The sequence below is a fragment of the Colius striatus genome, chromosome 7 (genome assembly GCF_028858725.1).
Source record: "Colius striatus isolate bColStr4 chromosome 7, bColStr4.1.hap1, whole genome shotgun sequence".
NCBI lineage: Eukaryota > Metazoa > Chordata > Aves > Coliiformes > Coliidae > Colius > Colius striatus.
Genome location: NC_084765.1, coordinates 30,886,789 through 30,907,227, shown reverse-complemented (window position 1 = coordinate 30,907,227; position 20,439 = coordinate 30,886,789). Strand labels below are relative to the sequence as shown.

The 20,439-nt window shown below is 51.7% G+C and overlaps 1 protein-coding gene across 1 annotated transcript in view; it reads left to right on the top strand.

Annotated features, from left to right (window-relative positions):
* The window catches only part of LRRK1 (leucine rich repeat kinase 1), an 82,183-nt gene extending 62,313 nt beyond the window's left edge, over window positions 1-19,870 (top strand). Inside the window, exons 24-34 of the mRNA XM_062000178.1 lie at window positions 382-631; window positions 2,026-2,192; window positions 3,248-3,445; window positions 4,123-4,400; window positions 5,253-5,447; window positions 6,194-6,345; window positions 7,888-8,005; window positions 9,265-9,381; window positions 14,611-15,446; window positions 15,944-16,045; window positions 18,426-19,870. Coding sequence (XP_061856162.1) covers window positions 382-631; window positions 2,026-2,192; window positions 3,248-3,445; window positions 4,123-4,400; window positions 5,253-5,447; window positions 6,194-6,345; window positions 7,888-8,005; window positions 9,265-9,381; window positions 14,611-15,446; window positions 15,944-16,045; window positions 18,426-18,603 — 2,591 coding nt within the window. The 3' untranslated portion in view covers window positions 18,604-19,870. The remainder of the gene's footprint in view (window positions 1-381; window positions 632-2,025; window positions 2,193-3,247; window positions 3,446-4,122; window positions 4,401-5,252; window positions 5,448-6,193; window positions 6,346-7,887; window positions 8,006-9,264; window positions 9,382-14,610; window positions 15,447-15,943; window positions 16,046-18,425) is intronic.
* Window positions 19,871-20,439: the final 569 nt, after the last annotated feature.

The following is a 20,439-nucleotide window of genomic DNA, read 5'->3' as shown; positions in this document are numbered from 1 at the left end:
CAGTCACAGTGATCCCTGTGTGCAGTTCACACAGAGACACCCAGCAAGCAGGAGCTTCTATCCAATACTTTATTCATGTCATTCTCATTTCAGCTAGTCCTGAATATATTTTCTTTGCAAGCCTGTGCATTACCTGTGACCAAAGCAGAGTAGCTTTTGAGTTATAACAACAGTCCTGTCTCCTCAGTGCTGTCCCTGCTATCCCTGTAAACTTTGCAAAAAGCTGGTTTCCAGTCAAGAAACTGCTGCTTTCATGACTGTGACTGTTTTCAGCCAGTGTATGCAGGTAGTGACTGTAGACATCTGAAAGCACTAGAAGCTGTTGTTCCTCCTCAGTGTGTGTGGGTTATGTTGTTCTCTGTGTGTTTGCTTGCTTTGAAGCACTCACAGCCACGGAGAGCGACGGCACGTTGCTGATGGAGCAGTATGTGCCCTGCCACATCTGCGCAGCGGCCAAGCCGGAGGAGAGCGAGTGCGGTGAGAAGGCAGAGGATGTGCAGTACTTCAACATGGAGGACTGTGTTCTGACTGCCATTGAACTGGACTACATCACGTGTCCTAACCACCCTGACATCCCTGTCTCGCTCCAAGAGCTGGTCCCAGAGCTTTTCATGACCGATTTTCCTGCCAGGTACTGTTCTTGGATAGCTTTTGGTTAAGTTTCAGTGTACCTATGTAGTTCAGTCTAAATCATCTCTACTAGACGAACATACTGACCACAGGGAACCAACTCATCTCCTTTTAATCCCTCCTCTGGCAGTTGATCCTAAATCCACTTCTGGTGCTCAGCATACTTGCTTAGACAATTGTTATGTGCTGACCCAAGTAATCACCTGGGGGGTGTTTTGAGATGGCTGGGGTGCAATGGGAATGTTCTTTATAGCCATAGCTCTCATTGCTCGATACTCTGCCAGAGCTTTCTGTAGTTGGAGTCTTTCTGGAGTCCCAGAGGGAGATTTTAATGTGGAAAAACCAAGAGGAAGTGGTGCTGCATCACACAACTGGCACCGAAATTGCCTTTAGTTTTGAGGAGCCTGTAGGTAGGTGAATTCATGTAGACACTGCTACAGAACTCACGTGGAGCCGGGGCCCCCACTCGCCTGAGGGCTCTTAGACGTGTTGTAGTAGTGTGGCAGTCCTGAACAGCTGCAACAGCTCTTCCCTACCCATAGCAGCACTGCCAAATCTTTAAGCTGCTTAACTGCATTCCCAGATGGGTTCAGTCTTATACCTCTTATTACTTCAATGTGTAGAGCAAGAGACCTCCTGACAGCAGGCAGGACAGCAGACCAATGTCTCTCTGGGTTCGTGCTCTTTCAGACCTCCCTGTGCCCGATGCAGAGCCGTGAGACCTCTAGATCAAACTGTGTCCTGTTTTCTGCTGTCAGAGCTTTCCCACTGGCCCCTATTCCTTTCTGGGGGTCATTTTACTGGGCAAGCACCCATCAGCTCATCGTGACAGCCCTCCTCGCAGTGCTATCTCCTAGAGATTTATTTGACGGCTGCGAGGCGAGTGGAGATGTTTGAAGTGTGAACAGCTGTAAAAGTAGTCTCTGGAAGAGTGGGGAAATGATGAATTGTAGCCTGGGAACAGTAAGCTGATTTGAATAATCAGGTTTCAGAGTGTGGGGCTGTTCGTAAACATCCTGTCCTGCCTCAGTGGAGAAAAGAGGAACAGGAGGTAAATGAGGCAAAACAACAGTGTTAATACAGATAAATGGTACAAGTATCTGCTCCTCTGTCATCTTCTTGGAAGAGGAGCTTATGTGCTTTCCAGAGCTGTTTGATTCTTGGGGGATAACTTAATTTAAACCCTTTTTTTGCTTGTTTGCCCAAATTCCTGTTTTCTGTGAGAGATGTGTTGTACAGTATGAGCCAGCCTAGGTGAGCAAAGTGATCCAGTCCTCTCAGTAGGTAAGACAAGATTAGGGGTTTGTGAACATGGAAATCACATTAAAAACATGAATTTATGGTGTCTTTGAAATGTTTAATTAAAAAGCCCCCCTCCCAATGTCTTTCTGGCAGACTGTTTCTGGAAAATAGCAAACTGGAATGCAATGAAAATGAAAACAACGTTCTTGGCCAGGGTGGAAGTGGGACTGTTATATACCGGGCACGATACCAAGGAAAACCAGTGGCTCTGAAGAGATTTCAGATTAAGAAGTGCAAAGGTTCTCCCACTTCAGCTGCAGGTACGGTACACAGAGTTGGTGTTGGGGATCACTCTGGCAGCCTGCAATCCCAAGTTAAGACTACAGAGCCTTCGCTCTCCGAAGTGCTGGCAGCACCTGTTTAAATACAGCTTTGAAATCACAAACTTGATGGTTTTCTATGGAGGAGGAGGAGGATGCAACTTGAAGAGTCCTTCACTAAAGCTCTTGCCGTGCTGAAGGTCATTGGCACTGCAGGAAGCTTCTCTCTGGCAGGTCAATGGGTGGCAGAGCCCTTGATTGGGATGGGAGGCAGGATTTCATCTCCCGTGCCCAAGCTGTTTGGCAGTGAGAAGTGTGGATTTGCACGGGTTTGCAATAAGGATTTGTGGGTCTCCATCTCTGAGTAAGTCTCGTGCTTCGTCTGTGCCAGGAGCTACAGAAAGCAAACTCTAAATCCTGCTCAGCCTGCCAGCTTCCCCAGGCAGGGACAGACTCTTGTACTGCACATGCTGTCTGTCAAGCCCAGGTTTCCAGATCATGAGCAGGGGAGAGGGAAAAGTGCCTCACGTTCCTCTTTTTTGTCAGGGAAGGGTGCAGTGAGCCCCTGAGCTGTGGAGGAAGCCAGCTGCTGTCCCAGTGACAGGTAACCTTTGGAAAGATCAGGCCTGCCTGAGGAGCCTGCGGTGTCTCATGGCAGAAGGACAATTACTGTGAAGGGAAAGGGTAGGGAAGATTCCTCCCACCAAAGGGTTCACAATGTGCCACCCACACTCAGAGAGTCTCTGCTTTACAAAGCACAGCACGAGTTTTCCATAATCATCCAGGTGATGCATGAGAACAGTGTGTGCCAGACATACTGGAGGTAGGTGTTAAAGGACCAAGGGAGCACATGCTTCCTGGGGCAGCTGTGTGTATCCTGCTTACAGCCAAGATCTGTCAGTGGCTCATGCATCAACGTGAGGATGCAACTTAAAGCCTTGCTGTCAGCATGATCCCACAGACTGCCTTCCTCCTGCAGCATTTGCTCAGCGACTAGGGGCTTCCAAAACTTGCTTTCTGAGCTGGGGAGTGAGAAGGGGTTTGTGTCTTGCCAGATACCATGCTGAAACACCTGAGAGCCATGGATGCCATGAAGAACTTCTCAGAGTTTCGCCAGGAAGCCAGCATGCTCCACTCTCTGCAACACCCCTGCATCGTCTCTCTCATCGGCATCAGCATCCATCCCCTCTGCTTTGCCCTGGAGCTGGCCCCTCTGGGCAGCCTCACCACTGTGTTGTCTGAGCACTCCAAAGGTAAAAACACAGTCTCTCTCCTGGAAGAGCTCACTCTCTGACTCATGGTACTGACAAATGGTCAACAGCATTCAAATTACCGCTTGATTTACTGAAGGGTTGGGTTTTTTTCCAGACCAGGGGAAGTGGGAGGGATGGAATTGCTCTTCAACTGTACCTTTGGGAACCTGGTAAAAAATGGTGCTCAGGGTTTTCAACACTAATTTGGAGACCTGGATTTTCAATTCCTCTGCAGATGAATAGGAGGTGCATCTCTCTTCAGTGCTGCATGGGTAGTGCTGTGTTCTTGCCTCTGCACCTGGGTGTCTGGCGCTCTGAATTCTCTCATAATGATCCGTATTTCTGTCACTGTCAAATGAACAATGCTAATGCCAAGGTAGGCTGAGGCCAGCTGACCAACTTGGCTTTGTGTCAGCTTTCAGTCAAACAGTCATTTTCACCAGAAGATTTCAGGGTCTAAAAGTGAAAGGGATGGGAAAAAAAAGGAATCTAACAGAACTGTCAGGCATGTGGAGTACCACGAACAGTGTCATTTCCAATTGCGGCACTGAGTGACGGTTTAAAAGGTTGTTAGTGATCGCTCTGGAGCTGAAAAGAGAAGGGAGAATGAATTAAAACAACAAAAAGGCAGTTATTGCAATTACAGGAGCTGAAGACAGGCTGTTCCTTTGTGCCAGGGTCTTCCTTTGTGCCTCTGGGACACATGCTGACACACAAAATAGCCTATCAGATTGTAACGGGCCTCGCCTACCTGCACAAGAAGAACATCATCTTCTGCGACCTGAAGTCAGACAACATCCTGGTGTGGTCCCTGGATGTCAAAGAGCACGTCAACATCAAGCTGTCAGACTACGGGATCTCGCGGCAGTCGTTCCACGAGGGCGCGCTGGGCGTGGAGGGCACCCCGGGCTACCAGGCCCCCGAGATCAGGCCTCGCATAGTCTACGACGAGAAGGTAGCTGTGGTGTATGTGTGGTGCAGCCTCTGCAGGGGGCTGAATTCCCTCATGCAGGCACACTCTGCAGCACTGGCTGCTGAGTGCTGCCCTTCGGCCACACCAGCCCCAAGCACTGCTCCAGGCTGGGGCAGAGGGGCTGGAATCTGCTGGAGGGAGAGGCCCTGGGGATGTTGATTGACAGCGGCTGAACAGGATCCAGCAGCGTGCCCAGGTGGGCAAGGCCAAGGGCATCCTGGCCTGTATCAGAAGTAGTGTAGCCAGCAGGAACAGGGCAGGGATTGTCCCCCTGTAGTTGATGCTGGCAAGGCTTGAATCCTATGTTCAGTTTTGGACCCCTCACTCACTGCCAGAGGGACACTGGGGGGCTGCAGCACAAGGGTGCTGGGGAGGGACTGAGGGAATGGGAGTGTTGAGCCTGGAGAAGAGGAGGCTGAGGGGAGACAGCAGCACTCTCTGACACTCCCTGACAGGAGGCTGCAGGGAGCTGGGGATTGGTCTCTCCGGTAATGAATGATAAGACAAGAGGAAATGTGCTCAAGTGACCCCACGGGAGGTTGAAGTTGGAGCTGAGGCAGAACTGTTTCCCTGAGAGGGTTGTCAGCCCCTGTGCCAGGCTGCCCAGGGAGCTGGGGAGTGCCCAGCCCTGGAGGGATCTCAAAGCCGTGGAGCTGAGGTGCTGAGGGCCGTGGGTTAGTGCTGGGCTGGGCAGGGTGAGGGCAGGGCTGGGACTGCAGCAGCTTCAAGGTTTTTCCAACTGTAACAGTTCTGTGATTCTGTGGCATTCCCTGCTCTCCTCTCCACCCACCAAGAGAGGTTTGCCATGGGGGTTTTTTGTGTTTCTGGCTCCAGGTCGACATGTTCTCATATGGGATGGTTCTGTATGAGCTGCTGTCTGGTCAGCGGCCTGTGCTGGGACAACACCAGCTCCAGATTGCAAAGAAGCTGTCTAAAGGGATCCGGCCTGTTCTGGGGCAGCCAGAGGAGGTGCAGCTCTATCGGATGCAGGCACTCATGATGGAGTGTTGGGACACTAAGCCAGAAAAGGTACAAGATGACCCTGATGGCCAATGTTTTCTGATCATGTAGCTACAGGGATCTGGCAGCCCTCTTCACACAGGCTAAGCTCACTCTCAGTGCATCAGAGCAGCTCAGTTGCCCATTTATGTCTCCTGCTGATATGGCCCAGAACTTCTCTTGACTTACATGAGTTTTATGAATGGCAGATTGATGACATGAGAGGTGCCTTGATATCAGGAGCAGTGAAGCTATTGGTTTCACCAAGGCAAGACTTTACCCCTAATTTTCTAGAAACAGCCAGTATTGTGCTGGGAGTGTAACTACAAAGACTTCAAAACCCCCATGATTATAAAAAGCAGTATGAAGAGCTAAAGAGCTCCAAGTACAAGGAAAGGATTATGCTGCATTATGTTTTCCATCGATTTCAGGTTGGCATTTCAGAGCTGCTGTCCTTCAGACGAAGGTTAACTTGACTCACAAGCAGCTAGATGCTGTCATGGCAGTGGGTCAGCTTCCAAAATGCATAAACCTGAGGAAACTGATCAATAAATTGTGTAAGAGAAACACAGACCAAACCAGAAGAGGGTTGTCTTCATTGTGTGAGCTGTGGAGGATGCTAAGAACCAGGCAGGTGGGGTTTGTGAGGAGAATTTGGTGTTGATTAGAGAAGCAGCAGAAGCATTTACCAGAGAATTCACACTTCTTGGCTCTCTAGTTTTAATCAATAATGTTATTCATGTGACTTAGGTCTTTGTCTTTTCCTCTCCCCACAGCGTCCACTGGCCATTTCTGTGGTAGGACAGATGAAAGATCCCACCTTTGCAACTTTTATGTACCTGTTACCCTGTGGGAAGCAGTCTTCCTTCTTCTGCTCCCAAGGACAGGAGTACACTGTGGTGTTCTGGGATGGGAAGGAAGACACCAGGTGAGACAGGGCTCATATTAGTCATTTCTTTATTCTTGTTGCCTAAAAATCCTTCAGCGTCTTCCCGTGGGCCTCTGGGAAGGAGGTAAGGAAGGTGAAAGTGAATTTGGGTGAATGCCAAGGATACGGTGAACACTGTTTTCCCAAACTTTTTTAATTGGGAACAGTGGTTGCTTTATAAAGGATATTTAATGAGCTTAACTCTGCTTCAGTTAATATGAGGAGAAGATTAGGGCAACGTAATGATTCACACACAGAGGATGAAGCATTTGCACATGAGAACAGACGTGTTCTGCCTTTCCTAATGAGGCCATTTAACACTAAACCTCTCCTAATTGAGACTGCAGTTTCAGCTCTCTTCTGCAAAGCAATTAAGCACATGCTTAAATCCTATTGAAGTCGTCAGGAGTTAACCACATGCCTGAAGCTGTGTGTGCATCCAAGTGTGTGCTGCCAGTAAAATGTGTGCCCTACTGAAAGAGCCATGTGCTTCAAATGTTGTTATGAAATTGTGACCGAGACGATGGCATTTTGCTCAGCCACATGTGACCCGTGGCTAGTTAGGTTTATTTTTATGGATGTTAGTGATTTGGAGACATCCACACGCTGATCTGAGGTTTGTATTAATGTGTTCATTATCTGTAGCCATTAAGCTAATGGGAAAGGGATGTGCTTTGCTCATGAACAATTTGCTTTGCTATTTGTGACGCCTGGTCAGTTGTTCAGGGCAGGCAGCATAACTATTCCTGCTAAAACTGGTGAAGCACATGAGACTCACAGCTGTATTTTGAATACATGGACGTTGTCCAAATATTCACAGCAATATATCTCAGTGAATCTGCTTCCTGACTGGACAATCCACTTGCTGGAGACAGCTGAATAACAAATTAGTTCTGTGGGACAGATCTCAGGATGTGTAATTGCTTGTGCCACAGTTGGTAAAACATCTGGGGCTCGCAGATGTGGTTGTGAATATCTAGTTATTGTTCCAACACCCAAACCCAATAAACTTTTCCAAACCCCAAACAAACAGAATCCTTTTAGTTACAAACATATAAATTGCTCATATTTATAAGTGATTTTATCAGGTTGCAGATCCCTGCTGTGATTCGGAAGAGTCACACTCTGCTGTTTATGTACTAGAATAAGTAATGAGGCAAGGTAATACTGAGGCAGTGAACTTGCAGAACCTAATGGGCAAGATGGGCTAAGACCTCCCTGCTATTAATTACTGCTCTTCAGCTGGAGCTCTTCATCTCACAGCTGAATTAGAGCAATAGACCACGTAAATTCTCCCAGTCTGTTTCCTTGCAAAGTCAGATAGCTGGGTTTAAATCTTCACAGAGGCAATTGTGTATCTGCCCCCTGAGGAAGAGCCATGGCACATCTGTATTCCTCTTCCTTTCCCAACACCATTTGGAGGGGTGGGGAGCCTGGCAGAATCACTCACACCCGCACAGTCGCGGTGCAGCTTGGCCAGAAGCGTGTGGCAGTGTGCAGGCTGAATGTTGGCAACAGCAAATTGTTCTTTGCTCCTTTCAGAAACTACACAGTGGTGAATCCAGAGAAAGGAGTCATAGAAGTGGAGAGGATGAGCTGCCCAGGAATGAAGCTGTGCTGCCAACTCAAATTTCAGAACACCCTCTGGGCTGCCACTGAGGTGAGCGCTGCCTGTGCTTCAGTCCCCACTCGGGAGGGGCCTCCTTAGAAGGGACACAAATCAAGAGAAAGAGCCTATTAAATTAGTAAAGCTGAGAATGTTGGAGACAATGGGCACCTCAGCTGAACAGCATGGCTGTGCATCTGCTGTCTCCAGGCCACGTACCTGATACCTCGATCAAGATCGTGCCTCCGAGCGCTAGGAGCGATCGTGGGAACCTCAGCTTCCCGAGGTGAAACTCTCCAGACTGTAGCATATCTGTACCCAGGGTTTCATCTGGGGAATGGCCTTATCTGGGAGTGATAAAGGGAAGCAGTGAAAGAAACCATGCATTTAAGGGTGGGGTTTTGAGAGAGGCCTGAGGGATTGGAAAGTTGGTGGGAAATGGATCCCCAAGTTCTGTGTTCGCTATGGAAAAAACAATGAGAGTGGCTGATTTATCCCTCAGAGCCTCTGCCTGCTGGTCCAAAAGGACCATGTTAAGTGTCAGAGGGTTCTGACACAACTGTTTGACACAAACCAAACAAAAAATAGCTGAAACAAATGGAAATGTTCCTGAAGTTCAGTGTTTCAGAGAGGAGAAAAGAAGGCCATGCTCGCTGAATGAATAGTTTAACACACCGTGCCCTAGCAGGGATGCTGGAACTGAGTCAAAGGATACCTGCAGGAAAAGAAGTTATTTTAACTTTTTCTGTTCCCAAATTGAGACAGAGTTCAATTATGACTACTTTTGCATAGCCAGAAATACAGGAAACCTACAATTCAGAAATCTTTCAGCTTTTAATATCCATCTTTTCTTTAATCAAGATGAAACTTGTGGCTATTCCCCAAACTGGGGGCTCTGTGAGTAGGTTTATGAGGTGTAGAGCAGGTGTCATTCCACATTAAATGGAATGCTAGCTTTCCTTCCGTTGCCAGATGAATGCAAAACAGCAAGCAACATGTTTCAGTTGTCCTGACGCATTTGGGATTCCCGCAGAGTCAGAGTTGTCAAATGCTGCTTTGAGGTGTGGTGCTAAAAGACCTATAGTGGTGATTTTGGTGGCTTCTGGATAGTGCACCTACTGCCCACAGCTCATTCTGGGGAAGGCAGTACCTGCTTTTTACCCACAGAGAGATCGAATGCTTTCCAGGGAAAACAAACACAAAACACAAGTGAAGCCTGGGTTTGGAACCAACTTGTTCAGCTATCAAAATATGAGAAGCCTGGGAAATGATTGAAATGGATAGTATTTAGTGTTTCATGTGCTCTTTCACAGGACCAGAAGATTTCTGTGTATGGATTGCAGGGCATGTGTCCTCTAAAGACTCCACAGAAGGCTTTAGACACTCCTGCTACTGTGAGCTGCTTTCTAGTAATGCCTGTTGTCAGAAAGGTAAGGAGGAACCTGAAGGAAAAGAGGCATTAGTGAGACTAAGGCACCTGCTGCTGGGCCAAGCTGTCGGAGCTCGCGTGGCTTGTCACTGGCTAGTGTTACAGGGCTTTGCAATGCCCAGGAACGTTTTGGCAGTGCAAGGATAAGGTTTTCAGGTCTCTGTGCCTCTGCCAGAAGACAGAGGTGTGGGCAAGAACCTGAGTCAGGGGACTAAAGCTGGCACTTTCAAGTCTGCTGGGAAAAGAGTCAAAATAGATCAAATTCCCCTGCAAGGAGGTTTTCCAGCTGTGTTTCCAGATCACTGGAAGACAGGGTTTAGGCTGATCAAGCAAAGGAGAGGAGACATGAAACAATAATTAGAGATTTGTTAACTGCTAATGCAGGGCTTGGCTGTATCCTGGCTCTTGTAGCCTCTGTTTCCTGGTGTGTGTGCATGCTGTCACTCGTGTGCACGACACCTGTAAGTATTATCTGGGCTCAGCCATGCTTCTGTTTTACTGTTGAATGAGAACACTCAGATAACACAGATCTGATGGGTAATACCCTTATGGGTAATATGGACAATTATGGGTAATAACAAGTTCCATACCATCTGTCTGGCTCTGGAATTGCTAACATCCAGTTCCTGGCAAGAGCAATCTGACACGACTGCCTGTTGCGGGCAAGGCTTGGGAGATGTATAAGAACTGCTTTTGAGTTAAATTACCTCCGGTTTGCTTACAGCCACCTCCAGTGAAAACATGTCATTATGTTCCGACATTATTGGTAGCTGTGTAGTTTTTGCAAATGCCAGCAGACTGCTATGTGTCTAAAAGCTCCACATGGAGCAGCCCTCGCAGCAGAGCTGTTTCCTGCCCCGTGCCCCTGGTCGCTCAGGCTGCTGCACGCTGAGCCTGAAGCAGATGGGCAGCGTGAGGTGTTACTGCTGCCCTTCCAAACACCCTGAAGTAGGACTAAAGTAGGGCACAGATCTAAAGCTGCCAGAGGAGTAAACTTCACCCTCTGGGAGGCTGTGTCTGCTGCCTGCTCTGGCTCCCAGACCTGCAGCATTTCTCCACCATGGAGCTGCATTTCTGCTGGGGAGGGCAGATTTCTTTTTCATGCTGCCTGAGGTTTTGTCCAGGACAGTCGAACGAGTCTTTTCACTTTCAGCTTTTCCACTGTCACACAGCTTGCAAAGCCATTCCTCGGGGATTACAAGTGGCTTTATGTCTCCTGGATTCTATTTTCAGTTTGTGGCTTGCCTAGAAAATGTCATAAATAATGCCAGGCCCTACAATAGTAATACTGAGTCTAGACACCTCCCTTCCTCCCCCGACCCTACCCAACCTTCCAGAAATCCACATCCCTTCGGTGCTCTCCTTGCTTTACTGGACTTACTTTTTCCTCTCTCCTTTCTATGAATGAGTTTGGCAGCGAAAGAGCCAGAGCAGCAGCCATAGGGATGTGCAGAGCAGGTTGGCAAGAAACCCAAACGGTTTTTCGAAGCAGCCAGTCCTTCCAGCAGAGCTCAATGGAAAGCTTGCACTTGTCAAACCTCACTGAATGGCACAGAGAGCTGTGTCACAGACACCACACCATCCTTGTTGTCCGGCCCAGAAGACAATTGCCCCCATTTGCCTGGGAAGAAAGCTTTTAAGTGATGTTAAAGACGTGAGGTAACTTGCAGTCAGAGGGAATGTTGCTGGGAAGGGGAATTCTTTACGACTGCCTTGGGAAGACTGATCCAAAAGAAATAGTTTCCAAAACTTAGTTTCTCATCCAAAGGAAGCATCATGGAAATTTCAAAGCAGCAGTAGAGGGGCCCAGAGTCCAAAACTCACCCGCCAAGGAAAAGTCTTGTACAATTGGAGCTTTTTTTTCGCTTGCATGCTTTCTGTCACCAGTGGCATTGTTTTTGGCAAACAATGAAATGCTCGCTAAATTTCCCCCCAGAAAAGCAAAACAAATAAGCAAACAAACAGGTTAGAAGGGGCAAAACCAGGCACTTTCTGAACTGCTTCACAGCGTTCTTACAAGGAGATATTGAGGGAGGGAGAAATGGGAATGGCTGCAAGCCTCTGGCCTCCTGCAAAAACCTGGAACCCACGAAAACAAAAGCTGCATTTAAAGGCCGCGGCGTCCGCCGCCAGCGCTGCCAGACCCCGCAGGGAGCAGAGGAGGAGGAGGTGACCAAGGCTCTGGTGCCGGGGGGCTCTGTTTGTCTTTTTGAACCTGCTCCCAGCAGCCGTGCTGATGGCTCAGAGCCTTGTGCCATCCGGAGCTGCGAGGACAGGACGTCTGGAAGCAGCCGAGGCCCTGCCCATCGCGCTGAGGCCTTCCTCGCTGGCACGGCGGGGCTGCTGGCAGCACGCAGCCTTCAACTGCACTTCTGTTGCTGTTGTGTTTTTGTTGGCTCTTTGAGGAGCCCAAATGTTGAAAATGAATTCTGAGAAAGTTACTTAAGGTTTCTGGAGGCTGCTGCCCTGCCTGCTTTGGTCACTGTTGTAACAAGCCTGGTGTGGAGGGCTTTTGCCTCGTTGCCCAGCTGCACCAGCACCTAATGCAGCCTGGAGAGTCGGTGGCACCCGTGGGTGGGTGGCCTTGGTGTGGTCTGCGAAATGAGTCACTCCTTCCTCTCAGTCAGGAGAGAGATGGCAGGTTGAAGGTATTTCCCAGCATTTCCTCCTGCTCAGGCTTAACCAGAGAGATAACAACAGTGGCTGGATGCAAGCAGGTCCCAGTAGCCAAGGCCATGAGTAGTAAGTGCCCCAAAGCATAAAATACCTTCCACATCTGCTTCCACCTTTGTGCTGCTACAGACAGGCCAGAAGCTGACAGTGTTACCAGTAAAGCTGAGTGGGGATCACTGGTGCAGTGCTGCCCTGATATGGTGCCAGTGGCTCAGGGATGGGGAAGTGTGGCCTATGGAACCCAAAAAGGGAGTCTGGATTCTGTTCTGCAGTAGCTGACACTGAGCTAACACTCAACTGACACTGAAATCAAGGTGGTTTGGTTTTTTTTACTGAAGTCTATTCTTAGATAACTCAGCATTTTCAAGTCAAATGAGACAAAATTAGAACAGAGATCTCTGAAGGCTTTAGTAGTGTCCTGTGTCACACTTGGAGCAGTTTACATACCCACATCAGGTTTTATTTCAGACATTTTCATTTCTACTTGAATTTCCCATTTTTAGAAGAAACACCTATTGTGCAGGATCCTCTGGGCTGGAAAAGTTGGACTGTTCTCACTAAAGAAATGTGGGCTGCTCTACTTTGATTTGTTCTGTTATAAATAACCAAACTCCTTTCCAAAGAAAAAGCAACCCAGACCCCAGCTCGTGCAAAGCATCGTGCCATGTTCCAGCCTATTGATGCAACTCCCCAACACAGCCAAAGCCAGGAGCCTTTGCAGCAGCTCCACTCAGCAGCAGGGACATGGCACCAAACACTGAAAAGGCCATTTGGATTTCTTTTAATTAGTGGTTAGAGCATTGGGACTGGCCTGAACTAAAGTCCAAGTCCCATTTCACAACTTTCCACTTGCTTCTCTGTTTTTTCCCATTACAGTAAAATTCTGCCGTGATTTGGATTAGTCATGTGGGCTCAGCACACTCATGTCTTTGCTCATGCTTTGTGTGCAGAGTCTTCTGGTCCAAGACTCTTTAACGAGCCTTACAAGCAGTGTTATCAATTAAACCAATACTTAACCCCTGTGCTATCTGCCCCTTGATATCTAAGAGCAGTTCAAGATGCTGATTTTGGCCTCTGTGGGCTTAAACAGCCTGGGAGCTCTCTTCCAGGGTGGCTACAGCCAAGATCCCTGGAAAGGCACAGGCTTTCACAGAATCCCAGAGTGCTGGGGGTAGGAAGGGCCCTGCCGAGCTCACCCAGCCCAAGCCTCTGCTAAAGCAGGTTCCCCTCGCTCAGGGGGCACAAGAACATGTCCAGGTGGGTTTGGAAACCTCCCGAGAAGGAGCCTCCACACCCTCCCTGGGCAGCCTGGGCCAGGGCTCCCTCACCTCAGCACCAAACAAGTTTTTTCTCACGTTCCAGTGGAACTTTTTCTGTTCCAGCTTGTGTCCATCACCCCTTGTCCTGTCACTGTGCACTACAGAAAAAAAGTGTCACCCCATCCTCCTGACACCCACCCTTAGGTACTTGTACGTGTTGATGAGGCCCCCCCTCAGGCTGAACAGCCCCAGGCCTCACAGCCTTTCCTCATAAGAGAGATGTTCCAGACCCCTCAGCATCGCTGTAGCGCTGAATTTGTGAGCAGTGAGGGCTGAGGCCAAGCCCCTGTCCCCTCTCACAGAGGGCAGCGGGGCTGCGGCCTCAGGGGCGAGGGGGTGTTGGTTCAGCAAACGTGCTTCTGCCTTCTGTTGGTTTTGCTTTGCTTCAGCCCAGCCAGATTGTAACAAGAGCAGAGAAGCCCTGGGCAAAGGGTCTGTCTTTTTCTTCAGAGTTTATTGTTCCACAGGGAGGAAATAGCCTTTGAGGTAGATACTGTTTTATCTGCTTCACAGATGGGAGAGTTTCTGGTACAGACCCAAGGTCAGGGGGAGTTTTGTTCCCAAGAAGTCTATTTCCCAGTCTGTTTAACAGCATTTAGCACTGCTGTGATGAGCTGGAGGAGTGGGAGAGCTGTCGAGCCGTGGGCTTGCCCCCAGCCTCCACCCATGGGACGTGTCAGTGCCTGATGCACCGCAGCGTGGCTGCCCCGGCCAGCACAGCTGCACGTTAGGGGCAGGTTTTTAGCTACCTGCAGAATCCTTTGTGCCACTTGGCAGCTTCTGTGCCCTTTGCTGAGCTGCCTCTGAGCTGCCACAGAGATCAGACCCCGAGCACGTCCCTGGGAGGAGCAGTGCGGCCAGAGCAGCAGCCATCACATGCAGAGCCATCGCTGTGCTCTCCTTTGTGAGGACTGCCACCTCCTCTTGCCATTTCTCCTGCATTTCTTCCATTCCTCTCCTACCTACAATGATAGCTTTGCTCCTTTTTGTAAAGGAGCCGGGTTTCTACAGCTGGATTCCGAGGATCCCGATGGCTGTGTCTGAACGTACTCCAGGCTGAGTGTGCTAACCTTCGGGGCAGGCCGCCAGCTCGCTCTGTCCTCCCTTGCCAATAGAGAGGGAACACTGGGTGAGAATTACCAGTGTACATGCAGGCTTGTGAGAGCCTCTGGGATTGATGGCTCTCTGTTGCAGGGCAGTGAGGGGTCTGGGGAGCCAACCCGCTGTCTTTCTTGCAGAACTCCTACGTGGTGCTGGCCGGCTTGTCGGACGGACTCGTGGCCGTGTTTTCGGTGTCCCACGGCCTGCCAGGGGACAGCTGCTCCTACCTGTGCTCCCACACAGCAAACAGGTCCAAATTCAACATTCCAGACGAGGACCCCCGTCAGAACCCGTACCCAGTGAGGGCCATGGAGATCACCAACAGCGGGGCCGAGGTGTGGTACAGCAACGGGCCCGGCATCCTGGTCATCGACTGCGCCGCCATGGAGATCAGCCGGCGGCTGGAGCCCTTCGGCCCGCCCTCCCTCATCACCTCGCTGGCCTCCAACTCCGAGTGTCACGGCGAGGAGGTGCTCTGGTGCCTGGATGATCAAAGCAACTTCCTGGTGATGTATCACGTCAGCACTTACCAGCTCTGCGCCCGCTACTTCTGCGGGGACTGCAGCCCCCTCAGAGACATGTTCACCATCCAGCAGCCCGCGGCTGCCATCCCGGCCACGGCTCCCCCCGGCCACGGAGAGACGGAGAGCGGCCCGCTGCAGGACATGAGCATCATCTACAGCCCAGAGCTCGGCACCCAGATACTGAACCACCAGGACTCTCTCACAGATTATTGCTCTGTGTCCTCCTACTCGTCGTCGCCTCCCGGCAGGATAACCCGCTGCCCCTCCAGCCTCCCCAGCTCGCCCACCAGCTCCTCCAGCGCCCTGCTCTCCGCAGAGTTTGAGGAGTCTGACAGGTTTCAGGAGCTGAAGCCTGCCCTGGATCACGATGCTGGGCCTGTGGGTGACAACACGCAGCATCTCCAAGCCGTCAAGATTCTGCCAGTGAAGGACCTCATCTGGATCCCCAGGTAGGTGGGTCACTTACCAAAGCAGCTTCCTCACCATCCTTCCTGGGCTGAACCTGAGACTAGCTCAGGCTAATTCTGGAGCTTTTGCATTCCCAGTGTTATTCACCTGGCCAGAAAGTCAACTTATCTTTAAGAAGGTTTGTTCCCAGCACAGTGATACATTGATTTCCCACCCCTCTCAGAGACCCCTGCTGCTGAGCAGAACGGCCACGTCTGCGGTCCTGTGGATTGATTTCAGTGGGTGGTAAGGCTGGAAGCCCTGTTTTGCCAGCCACTGAGGAAACAAAGGGCAGCAGGCAGCTTGCTCACTCAGACACAACCCTGGCAAATCCTGTTGAGCTGCTGGAAACCACTGGGAACCAGATTTTGCCTGTCAGGGGGCCCTGGAGCTGCGGAGCGGACCGCAGCAGAGGATGGGTACCCAGCGTGGATCCTCCTCAGCTGCCAGCAGCCCCCATGGCTGGCTGCCTGTGCCATCTCCCTTGTTTCTCTTCCAGGAGAGGAGGGGATATCATCGTCATCGGGCTGGAGAAGGAATCGGGCACGCAGCGGGGCAGAGTGATCGCGGTGCTGAAGGCCGGGGAGCTGGCTCCCTACGGGTGAGGCACTGGGCAGCACCCACAACACCAGCTCCGGGGGGCAGAACGGGACTGGGGGGTTTGGGGGCTCTCAGGAGCTTCCTTTTGGCTTCTAGCAGCACCTGAGAAGGTCCTGGGGTTGTTGGTTGCACGTGTGTATGCTCCTGTGAGGGGAAGGCACTGCCACCACCCTGGCTCCACACTGCCCAGGGAACCAGCACAGGCAGGCTGCAGAGCTGGGTGGGAAGAGATCTGGTGAGATCCAGCAAGGGCAAGCGTGGAGTCTTGAATCTGGGAAAGAACAACCCCATGTACCAGCACAGGCTGGGGAGTGAACAGTTAGAGAGGAGGACAGGGGAAGGGGACCTGGGGGTCCTGGTGGACAGCAGGATGAGCATGAGCCAGCAATGTGCCCTCGTGAGCAAGAAGGCCAATGGCATCCTGGGGTGGATTAGAAGGGCTGTGGGCAGTAGGTGGAGAGAGGTTCTGCTTCCCTTCTGCTCTGCCCTTGTGAGACCACATCTGGAATATTGTGTCCAGTTCTGGGCCCCTCAGTTCCAGAAGGACAGGGAGCTGCTGAAGAGAGTTTATTGCAGGGCCACACAGATGATGGAGTGGAGCATCTCCCTTGTGATGAAAGGCTGAGGGAGCTGGGGCTCTGCAGCTTGGAGAAGAGGAGACTGAGGGGTGGCTTTATGAATGTTTACAAATCCATAAAGGGTGTGTGTGAGGAGGCTGGAGCCAGGCTGTGCTCAGTGATGGCTAATGATAGGACAAGGCAACGGGTAGAAGCTGGAACAGAAGAGGTTCAAAAGGCCAAGGAAGAACTTCCCTGTTGAGGTGAGGGAGCACTGGCAGGGGCTGCCCAGATGGGCTGTGGAGTCTCCTTCTCTGGAGACATTCAAACCCAGTTGGACGAGTTCCTGTGTGACCTACTCTAGGTGGTCCTGCTCTGGCAGGGGGGTTGCACTGGATGAGCTTTGGAGGTCCCTTCCAGCCCCTGAGATCCTGTGCTGCTGTGACTGAGTGGCACAATGGCTACACCTCGTTCTGTTCCAGGCTGGTGCTGGCTCCCCCTGCTCCCCGGGCACCTGGCAGAGCATTGGCGGGGGCTTGGCAGGCTCAGGCCCTGCCTGCAGAACAAGGGGTGCATTTATGTGTGTGTCTGTGGCTGCATTCACGTGGGGCAGGGTGACGTCCTGCCTCTAAATGAGCACCTTTGTGCTGTCAGGCTGGGGCAAAGCTCCTGCAGCACAGGGGAGAGCAGTTCTATACATTCACATGAAATGTTTCACACAGGGAATGAGAGTCCAAGTAAATAAATAGCTGCTAGAGAGATGGGGGGTGTTCCTGCTGATCACTTAAACACCAGGCAGGGATTGTACTATTTCTGTCCAAACAAATGGAGGTTAAGCAGTGCTGAGGGTTATAAATGATCATTTATTGCCATTAGACAAACACAAGAAGGGATCAAAGTGTCCCTGCCATTCCCTCTACTCATGAACCCCTCTACTCGTGAGACTTGATCAGTTGGTTGGGAGTGGAGTGTTCTATTTATTGTCCATAGGTCCCGTCAGGTTGATGTTGCCTCCCTCAAGCCAAGCACTGAGCCACAGCTTTGCCTGCCTTGCAGCCTGGCTGGCTCAGGCCTGATGGCCATGGCTTGCCCTGTTTTGCCAGCAGGATAAAGACCAGCTGCCGGTGCCTGCCTCCTCTGAGCCCCTCCATGTTCAGAGCAGGGGAAGGGAGGGGGTGAGGGGGCTTCTTAGGGGCAGTTTGTGATAAAAGCCAGCTGCCAAGGACGCTCTTGTTGCCAGTGCTCCCCATCTGGGGGCCTTGCTGGGGAAATGGTTTGGAGCTGGTCTGTGTCAGCTGTGTCAGCTCCTGGCCCTGAGCCCTGCCAGGGCAGAAGTGTCCCCGTGTGCCCAGCCACCTCCCTCCCAGGTCAGCTGCAGACACTATTTGATCAGGTAACAGGCTCAGGGACCACCAAGGGAAGCCCATCAACCTGATGCTGTCCTGCAGGACTCCTCCTGCACGGGCGCTGCGGGTCCCAGGCCAGGGTGCAGAGGTGCCCACTGCTGCAGGCAGAGATGGGCTCCATCCCAGTGCAAAATGGGGAGATTAACAATGACTTCAAGCTGTGATGGCAGACTGAAGCACTCACCTGTGTCTTTAGGCACCTGAATCCCTCCCAGAATCTCTTCCCATGTCACTGAGCCGCTCCTTTTTGCAGTGACAAGGTTTCTGATCCCTCTCTATGTCGCGTTCTCCCGTCTCAAGGCTTTGCAGCTTGTGCAAAGAGCTTCGGTAGCTGGAAGGGGGAGGTTGTGAGTCGGTGCTGCCCAGCCTGAGCCGTGCCCCTCTAACACCCTTGTCTGCCTGCTTCTTCCCTTCCCAGGACGCTGGTGGATGCTGCTCTGGTTGCAAAGGACACAGTTGTGTGCTGCTTTGAGAATGAAAACATGGAGTGGTGCCTGGCTGTCTGGAGGGGCTGGGGCGCCAGAGACTTTGACATTTTCTACCAAGCCTACGAAGAGCTGGGAAGGCTTGAAACCTGCATGAGGAAGAGAAGGTAGTGCCGGCAGAGCCGGGGCTGCGGGGGCAGGCACAGCCCGGCCCGGCTCCGGGGACAGGCACAGCCCGGCCCTGCACCACACAGCAGCCGCCAAGGGAAGGGACAGCCCGGCTCGGCTCGGGGCAGCCCCTGCTCTGCTGCTGCTGAGCACGGAGGGTTCCCAGGGCTGCAGGGCTGGTGTGAGCTGGCCAGGGCTGAGCCCGGGAGCTGAGAGGTTGCTCTGTGCCCCTGCTGGGTCGGTGCCCTGCAGCAGTCAGAAGCAGAGGCTGGAGGTGGCTGCAGTTCTGCCTCTGTTTCCAGTTTGTTCTGCCCTGGTTTATTTCCGTCCCCACCTCCAGCGTGCCCTGACTGCTGCTGCTGCTGCTGCTTGGGTCTGGGCAGCCAGGAGAGCTCCCTCACCCTCTGTGGGCTCTTTCCTGGGAGCCTGAGCACTTTCCAGCCCCCACTGCACATTGGGTCCCTGCAGGCCAGGTCCCTCACCTCTGGGCCAGTTCCCCTTCTCCCAGGGGACACAGGGGCCAATTCCCCCTCTTCCCAGGGACCCACGTTGGCTGGAGGATCTGTGCCGTGGGGCCACTTCCCACACCCCCTGAGTTCCTTAGAGGCTACTTCAGGTGTAGCCCCTGTTGTGGCTGCTGTGTAGAGACCCCCAGGTGTAAGAACCAGCAACAGGCTTTGGCTGGCCACTGCCTTTCTGGTTCCTAAAAGCTCTTGTGGTACAGTGTTAGCCTAAAACAATGTGCCAGTTCCACTGCACAGCCTCAGTGCATGAACAAGCTGTTATAACTGCCCCATGCAAAGTCAACTGTAAATAGAGCTGATAGCAAAGCCACTTCCTGGGCTGAGGGACTGGAGCCCTGTCACTGGGAAGGTTTGTAAACTGTCTCCTCTTCCTCTTGCTCAGTGCACTGCAGAGTATGGGGAAGGCAGAAGCTTTGCTTTGCCCTTGTACCTGTGCAGCTTCCGCTCGCCACAGCTTTGGTCATTTGGTCATTAGCAGCACTTAGTTATCCCAAAGCATGTACAGCAGTGTAAAAAGCGTGCCTGGCTAAGCACCCTGTAAAAACAAGGAGTGTACAGTTTGGATTTGGGACCTTTGTTTTTTTAACTGTTATTATTGTTATGAACCCAAGGAACTCGTGTGAGCATCGGCAAGGCTGGCCAAGGCCGAGCCAGGGGGCAGGTTCACCCTCTGCTTCACAGCTCTGTTGCAGGCTGCTGAAATGTCTCTTCTTCAGAAACGAGAGTGTGTCTTCCAGTAAAGAGATTCCTCCTCAAATAAAGAGATTCCTCCCCCTGAGGACACAGCGTTGGTGGCACTTTGGGTGGCAGCGTGTCCTGCAGCCTCCGTCCCTCTGTGTGCCTGTGGCCTCAGGCACGTGCCAGGCCCCTTTTACACCCACAGACTCTGCCTTCACCCCCATGCCAGGGGCTATAAACCAACCTGTGCTTTCAGTCTGGCAGGTTGGCTCTAAGGAAACACCGTTTGGAACAGCAGCAGCGGTTCCTTGTCACCCCGCTCGTGCAGAGCTTCTTGAGCATCTGCTGCCAGAGCTGGTGTGGGGCTGTGCCCCCCCCCCAGCTCCCCAGTGCCCATGGGGTCAGCCAGAGCCTCTCCTGAACCTTTGGTGGGCACCAAGGAGGCCCTGCCACAACAGGGGTGCTCTGATATTGCATTCAGCCATCACAGCCCCCCTCCCCCAGCACCCTGCTGCCACCCTCACCAGTGAGGGGGAAGGGCCAGGGAAGGGGGCAGGGGAGAAGCAGATATTGGTGTGGTGGCATGAGAGGGCCCTGGTACAGGGATGAGAACATGTCCCAACACCTCCTGGGAAGA